The sequence below is a fragment of the Lutjanus erythropterus genome, chromosome 6, assembly GCF_056507025.1.
Source record: "Lutjanus erythropterus isolate fLutEry1 chromosome 6, fLutEry1.hap2, whole genome shotgun sequence".
NCBI lineage: Eukaryota > Metazoa > Chordata > Actinopteri > Lutjaniformes > Lutjanidae > Lutjanus > Lutjanus erythropterus.
In genome coordinates, this window is record NC_139322.1 from 544,533 (window position 1) to 557,032 (window position 12,500).

Consider the following 12,500-nt stretch of genomic DNA (forward strand, 5'->3'; position numbering starts at 1 on the left):
CAGAGATGTTAACGATGTTACCAGCTGAATCCAGGCATATTATGCTAATGCTAATGCTAACAGTACTACATGTTGACTGGCTGAATCCAGGCGTATTATGCTAATGCTAATGCTAACAGTGCTACATGTTGACCAGCTGAATCCAGGCATATTATGCTAATGCTAATGCTAACAGTGCTACATGTTGATTGGCTGAATTAAGACTTACGGATTTGTCTTGCTGAGGCAGAAGAACGCACTGCCTTCTGGGATTGGAAGAACCTTCTCTTTAGGAGGAGCCAGGTCAGCCATCTTTAACTGGACTCCTCCATCTGACATGAGGAAACAGGACAGGAGGACAGGAAATGTGAGACATCTTTTTTACACATGTAGAACATTTCATAGACACTTAATCGTTTAACTGACCGTCTTCTCCTTCAGGCAGCTCCTCTTCCTCCTCATACTCGGTGTCTTCATCGATGTCCACCTGCAGAGACAGACAGTAAGACACACTGATGGACTCGTGTTTAACTTTTAGATTAAAGTCAGACCTCCTTCTTCACCTTCACTTCTTCTCCTTCAGCCTCCTCCTCGGCTCCCTCCGTCTTCTTACTAGACAAACAACAGAAGACAGACAGGACATGAGACACCACTCTGTTCTTCCTCTTTCTCACTCTGACTCCGCCCCCTCCTGTGCTCGTTCCCTCCGTCACTCACTCTTTCTTTTTGTCGTCTCCATCTCCTCCTGCCAGATTATCCACAGCGATGGCCAAGAAGACGTTCAGCAGGATGTCTGACACACGCTAAGTTCAACGGCAAACTCTGGACAAGACAGCCTGAAAAAACTGGGATTTCCTGCAGCACCTGAATGCACTCAAAGAGGGAAATTGTCTGGAGGTGTAATCTTTTTGATTGACAGCTGTTTCAGCCAAATACAGACAGCTGTTGGTTGGTGTGGACATCATCATATTAAACTAGCAGCCTGTGGCTAAGCTGTTAGCTTGTTTGTTAGCATGTTAAAGCGTTACACAGGTTCCTGTCAGCAGGTGAGATGTGACTGTCGCTACGTTTACGTGGATCATATCTCTTCAGTCAGCACAACATTAAAGTTCATCACATTTTGTTGACAACATTCGTTTCTCGAAAGAAAGTTTGAATGCAGGACTTTAACTTGCAGTAAAGTATTTGTACAGTGTGTATTAGTACTTGTACTTCAGACTGAAGTACTGCAGCAGTTGAAGGATACAGTTACCACAGATGAAGAGGATGACGAAGTACACGCAGACAATCATGCCTGGAAACACGGGGCCGCCGTACGCCATGATGCCATCGTACATCACCACGTTCCAGTCCTCACCTGTCAGGATCTGCACACACGGTCAACAGCACGCTGTGACATCACTGATCAGCTGGTCAGCTATCAATAACACTGAGCTTTTTCACAGCAGCCATGTTGACATGAAATATTAAAGACAGAGATTTTTATTCATAAAGCTGTTCTCAGATCAGATTCCTTCTGACTGACAGAAAGTTTAGCCACAAATATTATTTTCTCTTTAAACGTCTCAAAACACTTTCAGTGCAAATAAAATACATTTTGCAGATTCAACATTTACAGCAGGTCAAATCAGATTACAGACGGTGTTTTTTTTTTTTTTACAACCTGCGGGACGTTTCTTAGGTTTTTTGTTCTGTTTTGTTTTGCTGCTGTAAATAAAAAGGAATGAAATTTTCATTTTCAGTAAATCATCATTAAGAAACACAAAAAAACTTTTACTTTAGTTACTTTTAATAAAACTGAGAGAAGAAACTTAATTTATCATGCAGTCATATTTGTAATCAAAAAATGTAACTGAGTAATCCCTGACAATGTAACTAATATCTGATTACACATTTCTTCCAAACATAATCTGGGCTGATTATAGTTACTTATTCTTAGTAATCGATTACTGCCCCCCCTCAGTTACCTGGAAGCAGGTGAGCAGCGCCTGCGGAAAGGCGTCGAAGGTGCTGCGTTTGGTCTGCGTCTCGTCGAAGTTGAACTTCCCTCCGAACAGCTGCATGCCGAGCAGAGCGAAGATGATGAGGAAGAGGAAGAGCAGGAGCAGCAGGGAGGCGATGGACTTCATGGAGTTCAGCAGCGACGCCACCAGGTTGGACAGAGCCGTCCAATGGCTGAGCAGAGAGGGAGTGACATCACAGCACGATGATGAAACTAAATCCTAAACGAAAACTCAGTTCACTGAAATAAAATAAAACTAAAAGAAAATTAAAACTGAGACAATGTTGTGTTTTTATAAACTAAAATAAAAATACAAAGGAAAAGTTTTTAGTTTTAATCAATTTGGTCAAATAATTATTAACACAACAAGCATGAAAAACTACAACAAGATAAAACTAAAACTGAAACAAATAAAAACTAAAACTAAACATTTTTTAAACAATAAAAACTGAGCTGACATCAACAAACTGAACAGAAACTAAAATCAAAACTGAAACAAAAACACACACCTGTTCTAACGTGGTCCTGATGTGTGTGAACACCTGTGCAGGTGTGTGTGTTTCTCACCGTGTGACCTTGAAGATTCGCAGCAGGCGGACGCAGCGCAGCACCGAGATGCCGAGCGGCGGCATGATCTCCATCTCCACCAGGATGGTCTCCATGATGCCGCCGCACACCACGAAGCAGTCGAAGCGGTTAAAGAACGCCACGAAGTAATGAGCCAATCCCAGACTGTACATCTTCAACAGCATCTCCACGGTGAACAGAGACAGCAGCACCTTGTTGGCGATGTCTGCACACACACACACACACACACACACACACACGCACACACACACACACACACACACACACACACACACACACACACAGACACACACACACACACACAGACACACACTTTATTATTATTTACAATCCAAGTTTGTACAGTTTGTACAAATGCCTGGTTAAGAAATGAATAAAAGTGGAAACAGAGTAATTTAGATTTTATTTATCATTATTAATTATTTATTATTATTATCATTATTTATTAAATTATCCAAATGAACTCCAGCGTGTGTGTGTGTGTGTGTGTGTGTGTGTGTGTGTGTGTGTGTGTGTGTGTGTGTGTGTGTGTGTGTATGTTGCTACCTTGGACTTGTGTCAGCCAATCAGGTTGGTTGTAGTGTTCAGAGGCGCTGAGGGACGTGTTGAGGAAGACGAGCAGCAGAACGAGCCAATAGAACGTCACCGATTTGACAGCAGTGCGACAGTTCCTGCGACAGACTCGATTCCAGCGACGCAGGGTCCGACTGACAGAGAGAAGAAGAAGAAGAAGAAGAAGAAGAAGAAGAAGAAGAGTCAGCCATGGCAGGGAAGAGCAAGAGGAGTGAAATGTCGTACAATCAGTGAACTCACCAGCAGCTGATCTTCATCATACGAGAGCTGAAACGAGACTCAGGTCAGTTCAAAAACATCAGACTGAACTCCTGTGTGTGTGTGTGTGTGTGTGTGTGTGTGTGTGTGTGTGTGTGTGTGTGTGTGTGTGTTTTACCAGCAGGCCTGGCAGCAGTTGGTGTGTTCCTCATCGATGTTCACTGTGTTTTCAGACGCTGTTTCACTGGCTGGAAGACTTGCTGACAGACAGACAGACAGACAGACAGACAGACAGGCAGACAGACAGACAGACAGACAGACAGACAGGCAGACAGGTAGAAGGACGGACGACAGACAGACAGACAGACAGACAGACAGACAGGCAGACATCATTATCATCCTGAAATCAACCTTCCAGCTGATGTAACAGACCAGTAAGACAACACTTTAGTTATGATCACATGACCCAGGAATGTTTGCAGTGTGGAGGTTTGTAGAAGTCTTTAAACTGATCATCAAAGTATCTGATTGCAATGATTGGTCAGCATTGATCATGTGACGAGGAGCCAATCACATTCCTTCAACGCTACAAATCTCACAGTCCATCTAAAGAAGCATCATTTTATTTTGAAAAGCACTGTGTCTTATTTCAGAAAGCACTGTAGTTTATTTTGAATAGTTGAATTGTCCCTTTAAGTGACTGTCAGAGAATCAAAGCTCCTGATTATAAAGCAGGTCACAGAGATACGAGGACACACAGAGACCCAGATACTAACAGGGACGCTGTCAAAGTCTGTCTACATTTAGACTGAGAGACACACACACCTGCACCACAGAGAGAGAGAGAGAGTGTGTGTGTGTGTGTGTGTGTGTGTGTGTTCATGAAGGGTTTATGTATGTATATACACACAGTATATGGTCTCACCGTGTGTTTCATTGGAGTGACTGAACCATCCGAACTTCCCTCTCTTCTTATCTGACAGATCCCCGAGAGACGGACCTGACAGACAGACAGACAGGCAGACAGACAGGCAGGAGGGCGGACAGGCAGGAGGGTGGACAGACAGACAGACAGGCAGACAGACAGACAGGCAGACAGGCAGACAGACAGACAGACGGACAGGCAGGAGGGTGGACAGACAGACAGACAGGCAGACAGACAGACAGACAGACAGACAGGAGGGTGGACAGACAGACAGACAGACAGGCAGGAGGGTGGACAGACAGACAGACAGACAGACAGGCAGGAGGGCGGACAGACAGACAGACAGACAGGCGGACAGACAGGCGGACAGGAGGGCGGACAGACAGACAGACAGACAGGCGGACAGACAGGCGGACAGGAGGGCGGACAGACAGACAGACAGACAGACAGACAGACAGACAGGCAGACAGGAGGGCGGACAGACAGACAGACAGACAGGTCATCATCTGTTTGTTCAACAGAAGTATCCAAGTCATCCAGACGAGTTATCAAGCCACAAATGTTGAATTAAATGTTTTATCATCGACAGCATGTCTGCTTGTTCAGGATCAATATTCTACTGGTCGACTAGACCTGGACAGAACTCTGACAGGCTCATGACCGTTTCAGAGCGATTGGCGGCGTCACGGCTGTCAGCTGTTAAACGTGTTGACTGGACTGAGGACACGATCAAAACCGCTCATGTTTGCATGGCGCTCATGGTCCGATGTTCTTGTGTTGGCGAACTGCACACAGCTCGATCAGGCTTTACTGACTGTAAGAGGGTCAACAGCTTATTCACTGAAACTGAAACACAAAAACTCCAATCCACCGACTGTCTGGGTTTAGAAACCTGAACGCGTCATCACACACAAAAGTTCTGATCAATAAAAACAAATCTGACAGCAGATGATTAGTTGTTTGGTCCATAAAATATCAGAAAATGAAAATAAAAATACTGTCACAATCTTATCAATTGAAAATAGGTCCAAACATGTGGAGCGCTGTACGTCCATGTGCTCCTTCCTTTATTGACTGATCGATTGTTTAAAGACCAAAAATGTTGAAATCTTTTTTTTTTTTTTACATGTAACTGTAATGGAATACAGTTATTTTTTGTATCCAGATTATGTAATCCCATTACATGTAATCTGTTACTCTCCTGGTTACAGCTGATGAGTTTCTAAGTTTAATTGATTCATTAATTAATGTCCATTAACTTGTTGTGACTGACTGATGTTTTAATTAACTGTTAATGAACCCCATGAGACCTGAAGGAATGAATCTCTGAGGACACTTACGTGGGTTTCCGTCCTCGTCCAGCTCGTCCATGTCCTCAGCCTGAGTGATCCAGTCCATGTATCCACACAGGTCCTCCTCCATCTGCTGCTTCTCCCTCAGCTTCTGGAAATCTCCCCGAGCCTTCGCCTTCTCTCTCTCCTTGCTGAACTCTCTGCAACGTTCACGCAACATTTAACACCGCAGACAAATACCAGAAAGTCTCATGTCGATGAAAGAAGCAAAGACAGGAAGACGAACCCGCTGAGGACTCCCAGAACCAGGTTGAGAACAAAGAACGATCCGAAAATCACCAGACTGACGAAGTAAACCCAGGGCAGCTCGAAGCCGATGGCGTCGTTCATCTGGAGACACGCAGAGAAGAAAATATCAGCTGAAACACTCGAGACACGATGAGCAGAAGCGTGAGGATAAAACGGAGCATCGTACCCAGTAGAGGACATCGGTCCAGCCCTCCATCGTGATGCACTGGAACACGGTCAACATGGCAAAGAAGAAGTTGTCGAAGTTGGTGATTCCTCCGTTGGGACCGTCCCACCGCCCCCGACACTCAGAGCCATTGATGACACACTGACGACCATGACCGGCGAATGCACACGGCACCGGGTCGTCCTCCACATAATTATCTGCAGAGTAAAAAGATTTAATCAGATATTGAAAAGTTCTGACCCTTTGTGTCGTTTTATCATTATTGTTCTGGTGCAGAGGCTCGTGAAACCTGGACTAATGACTGGAAACCATCAAGTGTAAAGGTTTACCAAGAAATGTGAGCTCAGTCGGCCACATGGTGGCGCTGTCATTATGACTGCTTTACAAAGGTCACATCCCTCATACTGTCAATCCATCTGACCTGACAATGGACACTTAAATCCACCTCAGTGTGTTCTGCAGAAAAGCTTCTTGGAACATAGCAGTTCGCCATGATGGACGTCTTATCTAGCGTGTGTGTGTGTGTGTGTGTGTGTGTGTGTGTGTGTGTGTGTGTGTGTGTGTGTGTGTGTGTGTGTGCACCTGTTCCGGTGTAGTAGCAGGTCCTGTGCATCCGTCCTATGAAGAGCTCCAGACCGATGATGGCGTAGATGATGATGACGAAGAGAACCAGCAGAGCGATGTGAAGCAGAGGAACCATGGCCTTCATGATGGAGTTCAACACGATCTGTAGACCTGACACACACACACACACACACACACACACACACACACACACACACACACACACACACTCAGCTTTACACATGTACAACAACACAATTAACACACACACACACACAGTCACACACCAGACCAGTAAACTCACTGGGGACTCCAGAAACCAGCCTGAGGGGCCTCAGGACCCTGAAGGCTCTCAGAGCTTTGACGTCCAGACCTCCAGGTTTCCCCGGCACATGATGAGTGGTCGCCTGCTCGCCAGATTTATGAGTCATCGTCTCCAAGACGACGCTGAACAACCTGCACAAACAAACAAAAGAGGAAGACAAAGAGAGAGAGAAGAGAGATACGATCAACAGTGTCTGGATGAACACATGAAAAGTGACAAACTTTCCCTTTAAGATCTGAGCGACAGAGGAAATGCAACTAAGACAATAAGGACGATGGAGATCATCTGCGTAACGGTGGACATGTGGTGTGTTTGTGAGTCTTCTGTCCTGAAACAGACTCTGATTGAGAGAGTGGTCTCAGTGTTGACTCCTGAGGGACACCGTGAATAAAGATGTTTCTGTGCAGATTTAAAGGCACATTGTGGATCTGACTTTAGTGTTTGTCTTGTTTTTTATTGATATCAGGGGAAAGAAAACCAGATCTGAGTCGTGATGTGAACGTTTCTCCACGCTGACTGTAAAGTTGGACAGTGATGGAGCCTGTATGTAAAGCTGTGAGCTGGTTAAAGTTCCTCTGGCTGTGATTTGTCGTCTCAGACTGTGTTCAGTGCTCAGATGGATCAACCTTTTTTTATTTTTTAGTTTTGTTTAGAGTAATATGACTCTCCATCTCTTGTTCTCTCTGTGAGACTGTCGCGTCTTTAAGCTGCAACATAACTGCAGTTTTTATTTTTTATGATGTATTCTTTATTTCTTATAAAGATGATGTTACTGTAAATGTTTTTTTTGATGTGATCAAACATCATTTAAATGTACAGTCAAAATTTAAAATAAATAAATCTGTTTGACTCATTCAACTTGTCCTCATACTTAAAGAACAGAGTAGATGTGTTGTCAGTGACTCAACATATAGAACAGCTGGAGAACATCAACCATCAGCAGGTCAGCAAAGTCTCACTGAAATAACTTTGCACATCACCGTTTTCATTATCACACAGTGGTGACGATTGAATTCCTGCCTGTTAAGTTCAGAGACAACTTTTCTTTCTTTGAGTGATTGAAACAGAACATTCATTTATATTCACTACATTTGTAAGTCAGTGGAATCAGCGGGAGGCGGTGACACGTCCACACGTCCACAACATCATCACTTTCATGTTTATTTGTGTCCGAAACATCAGATTTGTTCTTTCTTTTGATGTATTCCATGTTAACAAATTCATAGAACTGAATATTCTTTGGGTGTTAAAATAATCAGTGAATTTTGTCAAAAATGCTGCAGCTGACGGCTTCATTAGAAAAAGAGTTGAGGCACCACAGAGCGCCACAGCGCCACAGCGCCACAGAGCGCCACAGAGCGCCACAGGAGCGCCACAGAGCGCCACAGAGCGCCACAGAGTGCCACAGCGCCACAGCGCCACAGAGCGCCACAGAGCGCCACAGAGCGCCACAGCGCCACAGCGCCACAGAGCGCCACAGAGCGCCACAGAGCGCCACAGCGCCACAGAGTGCCACAGAGTGCCACAGAGCGCCACAGAGCGCCACAGAGCGCCACAGCGCCACAGAGTGCCACAGAGCGCCACAGAGCGCCACAGCGCCCCCTCTGGAAACCACTGGACTGAGTCCCATCACCAACACAACAAACCAAAGTAAACTCCAATCTGAAATATTAAAACTGCATCAGAAGAAATTTTGGTGCTGAGATTAAAAACACACATGAAATATTGTTGAAAATTTTAAATTCAGCTTAACAACAATTCAACAAAAGCTTGGACTCAGAATCAGTTCAGTGAACACAAACGTGACTCTGCTGTCTGCTGCTGTCTGCTGGTCTGTCAGACTGAACTCACTTGTCATGACACTTAGCATTAGCATTAGCACACATATTTATATTAAAGCACCACTGTCTCCAGTCCGTCTGCAGCCTGTTTGTCTGCTTCTGTTTTCTCCGTGTGAAGTCAAAATTGTGAACTCTTTAAAGAACCTCGGTGTCCCACATACAGCCGCCTCTCGGTGCATCATCTCTGACTGTAAAGTGGAACAGAGTGTCCTTAGGCAGCGTTACCATGACAACAGGGTTCATCATCATCGCCCCGAGGTCATCCCGAGTCACGTCAGCGTCCCGCAGCGAGGACACACACCGACATGGAGGACGAAGGACCTGCAGGACTCGGTGTGACCTCAGCAGGTGCTGCTGTCGGGTTATTAAAGGCCGAATTATTAAAAAATGTTTATTTATAATAATGTCCCGTCTGTTTTATATCTGATGGAGTCTCAACATTTGCTTTAATTCACTGATTATTTAATACACTTCCTGCAGATATTTCACTTTAAAAGCCTCTTAGTTTCCAGTAGTGGAAAAATCAACAAAGTACATTTATTCAAATACTCAAGAACAACTTTGAGGTACTTGTACTTGAGTATTTCTATTTTATGTTACTTTATCCTTCAGCTCCACTACATTTATCTGACATTCACTGATTTACAGATTCAGATCAATAATCCAAAAGTATAATCAACAAATAGATCATGATGTATTATTATATTCAGATAAAAATGAAACTGTTGATCTCAGGGGTTACGACACTAAAATACAAAAGAGAAAATAAAATAAATCAATTTTACAGTAATTTTGAATCAAAATGATAATTCACTGGGATTTTTGTTTGCTTTTTTAAATCAGTAGACCAGAGGAACAAGTTCAGAACAAGTTCAGAACAAGTTCAGAACAAGTTCAGTCACTTCTACAGACTGAATATCTTTAATAATATTAATACACATCACACATCAGTCGGTCTGTCCATCATTTCTATAGTGTGATTAAAAGTGGTAAATAAAAAACTGCTACATTTCACTGTTCCTGCTCATGAAGATGTTCCTCTGAGAAAATAATAAATCAGATTAAAGCTGGGAGCAGCACTGGACGGGCCCTCGTCGGCGCCGCGGCCCCGTGGCTCGACGCGTACCGGTTGACAAGGATCTGACTTTTTATTATTATTATTATTATTATAAATTAAAAACTGTGGACTTCCTGTTGGATTTAGTCTGTGGGTCCAAAAGACTTTTGTGTGCATAGATAGACGTGTGTACTGACTTCTGTAACTGTAGGTGAAAGGTGTCATGGGAGTTTCTGTTTAAAGGGCGTGGCCACGTCATTTTGCCACGCCCATTTCCAAAAAACATACCACACATAAATTCTCACCATGATTGAACGTTTATCACCTAAAGAATACGACTGAAGACAAGAAAGAAAAATAATGATGAGCAATTCCACTCTACAGCAGAGAACAGGATCTAAAGACAGCCACGATCTAAGGGAGAACCAGACACTAAAGAGAGAACTGGGATCTAAAGAAGGAGCCAGGAACGGAATAGAACCAGAATCTAAAGGAAGAACCAGAGACTGAGGAAAAAAACTGTGATCTAAAAAAGGATGCAGCTACTAAAGGGAGAACCACAGGTTAAGAAGAGAACCATAAACTAAACAGGGAACTCTGTTCCAAAAGGAGACCAAGGGGCTAGGAACCAGGATATTAGAAGGGAACCTGGATCTAAAGAGAGGACTAAAATCAGAAGAGAGAAGTGGGATCTAAAGCGAGCCACGATCTAAGGAAGACCAGAGACTAAAGGAAGAACAGGGATCTTAAGAAGGAACCAGGAAGTAAAGAAAACCAGAATCTAAAGGAACAACCAGAGTCTAAGAAAAGAACAAGGATGTAACAAAAGGACTGGATCTTAAGAGGGAACCGGGTTCTAAAAAGAGAACTAGTATCCGAGGGGTGAACATGATCTAAAAAAGAAAAACACGATCTAAAGACGGAACCAGGAAAAAAGAGGGAACTGGGTTCTAAAAGAAGAATTAGAGTCTACAGAGAGAAGGGAGATCTAATGAGGGAACCAGGAACTAAAGAGAGAACCAGGAACTAAACATGGAACTGGGTTCTAAAAGGAGAACCAAAGGCTAATAAAGAACCAGGAGTCCAGCTCCTGTAGAGAACTTCAGTTATTATTTATTTATGATTTGGTGCAAAATAAAATTAATATAATTTAATTTGAGACAGAAGATGGACTTCTTAAAGGGTTCTTGTGTTTCATTGTTTGCAGAACATGAGAACACATTTTTCTCCTCTGAACTGCTGATTAGCATTCAGCTCTATTACTGAGTCAACTCCAACAAGAACATCTGAGATCTGTTCTCATGTTCTGTGTCAAACTGTATCTGTGATGAGTCAGAATTACAAAATGTTCCCAAACGTTCTTCTTTGGTGAAAGAAACTCAAATGTCTCTGTGGTGTTTTTCCACCGACTGTGATATTGTGTTCCTCAGGGAACCGCAGGAGGAGAACCGGCTCCTCTCACCTCAGCGCCCGCAGCAGTGACAGGTTAGGTTCCGTGTTCCACCACAGTGACAGAAAGGTTCACCGTTTTATTTTAGTCTCAGTGATCAGAGTCGGCCGTCAAAAACGCTCAACGCAGAAACGCCAAAACGAGAAAAACTGTGTCGTCGCTCGAGGGTTTGTTCCTCTGCTGACCAGCAGAGTTTACTGCCGTCAGAACCCATTTACTGCTCCAGTTCAGAACTTCACAGAGAGCAGCTGAGGACAGGAACACAGAACCACAGACTGAAGATAGAACCTTTATCTAAAGAGAGAACCAGAGTCCACAGAGAGAACTGAGATCTTTAGAGTTTACTGCAGTCAGAACCGATTTACTGCTCTAGTTCTTTAAAAAAAACTTCACGGAGAGCAGCCGAGGACAAGAACACAGAACCAGAGAATAAAGAGAAAACTGGGAGAACTGGGATCTAAAGAAGGAACCAGGAACGAAAGAATGAGCCAGGAACTAAAGGGAAAATCAGTCTAACGAGAGAAACTGAATCTAACGAGGGAACTGGGTTCTAGAAGGGGAGGTTTAAAAAAGTAAAATGTATATAGAACTACACAGAACTTAAGAACCAGGATGTTAAAAGGAAATGAGAAACGAAGAGGAGAACCAGGATTTTAATGGAGAACAAATAGGAATGGGAATGGAAATGGGATCAAAAAGAAAATAGAGTCAAAAGAGAGGAGAGGGATCTAAAGATGGAACCGGGCTGTAAAGAGAGATCCATGATCTAAAGAGAGAACATGGAACTAAAAGGGGAACTGGATTCTAGAGGGGGAACCAGAGGCTAAGAACCAAGATATAACAAAAGAACTGGGATCTAAAAAGGGAACAAGAATCAAAGGTAAAGGACTAGACTCTAAAGATAGAACCAGAATCCAAATAGAGAACCAGGAACTAAACAGGGAACTGGGTTCTAAAAGAAGAAGCAGAGGCTAAAAAGAACCAGAATATAAGAAGAGAACAAGGATCTAAAGAGCGCCAAAATCCAAGAAAGAACCAGAGTTTAAAGAGAGACCAGGGATTGAAAGAAGGAACCAGGAAATAGAGAGAACCAGGAACTAAAGGGAGAACCAGAGTCTAAGAAAAGAACCACCATATAACATGGGAATCATGATTTAAAGAGGGAACCAATCTAAGTCTAAAAAGAGAGAACTGGGAAGACATAGAACTGTATTCTAAAAGGAGAAGCAGA

General features: G+C 43.4%; 2 protein-coding genes across 2 annotated transcripts in view; both read right to left on the reverse strand.

Annotated features, from left to right (window-relative positions):
- The window catches only part of LOC146324542 (voltage-dependent L-type calcium channel subunit alpha-1F-like), a 29,701-nt gene extending 29,235 nt beyond the window's left edge, over nucleotides 1–466 (reverse strand). Inside the window, exons 1-2 of the mRNA XM_084720124.1 lie at nucleotides 406–466; nucleotides 209–311 (exon numbers count right to left, since the gene is read on the reverse strand). Coding sequence (XP_084576250.1) covers nucleotides 209–291 — 83 coding nt within the window. The 5' untranslated portion in view covers nucleotides 292–311; nucleotides 406–466. The remainder of the gene's footprint in view (nucleotides 1–208; nucleotides 312–405) is intronic.
- Nucleotides 389–12,500, reverse strand: part of LOC146324543 (voltage-dependent L-type calcium channel subunit alpha-1D-like) — a 21,330-nt gene continuing 9,218 nt past the window's right edge. The window contains 16 exon segments of the mRNA XM_084722026.1: nucleotides 389–466; nucleotides 531–591; nucleotides 677–704; nucleotides 707–772; nucleotides 1,226–1,346; nucleotides 1,947–2,154; nucleotides 2,549–2,774; nucleotides 3,116–3,276; nucleotides 3,383–3,409; nucleotides 3,519–3,600; nucleotides 4,266–4,340; nucleotides 5,606–5,757; nucleotides 5,844–5,947; nucleotides 6,033–6,229; nucleotides 6,615–6,767; nucleotides 6,901–7,052. Of these exon segments, the coding sequence (XP_084578152.1) occupies nucleotides 389–466; nucleotides 531–591; nucleotides 677–704; nucleotides 707–772; nucleotides 1,226–1,346; nucleotides 1,947–2,154; nucleotides 2,549–2,774; nucleotides 3,116–3,276; nucleotides 3,383–3,409; nucleotides 3,519–3,600; nucleotides 4,266–4,340; nucleotides 5,606–5,757; nucleotides 5,844–5,947; nucleotides 6,033–6,229; nucleotides 6,615–6,767; nucleotides 6,901–7,052 (1,891 nt within the window).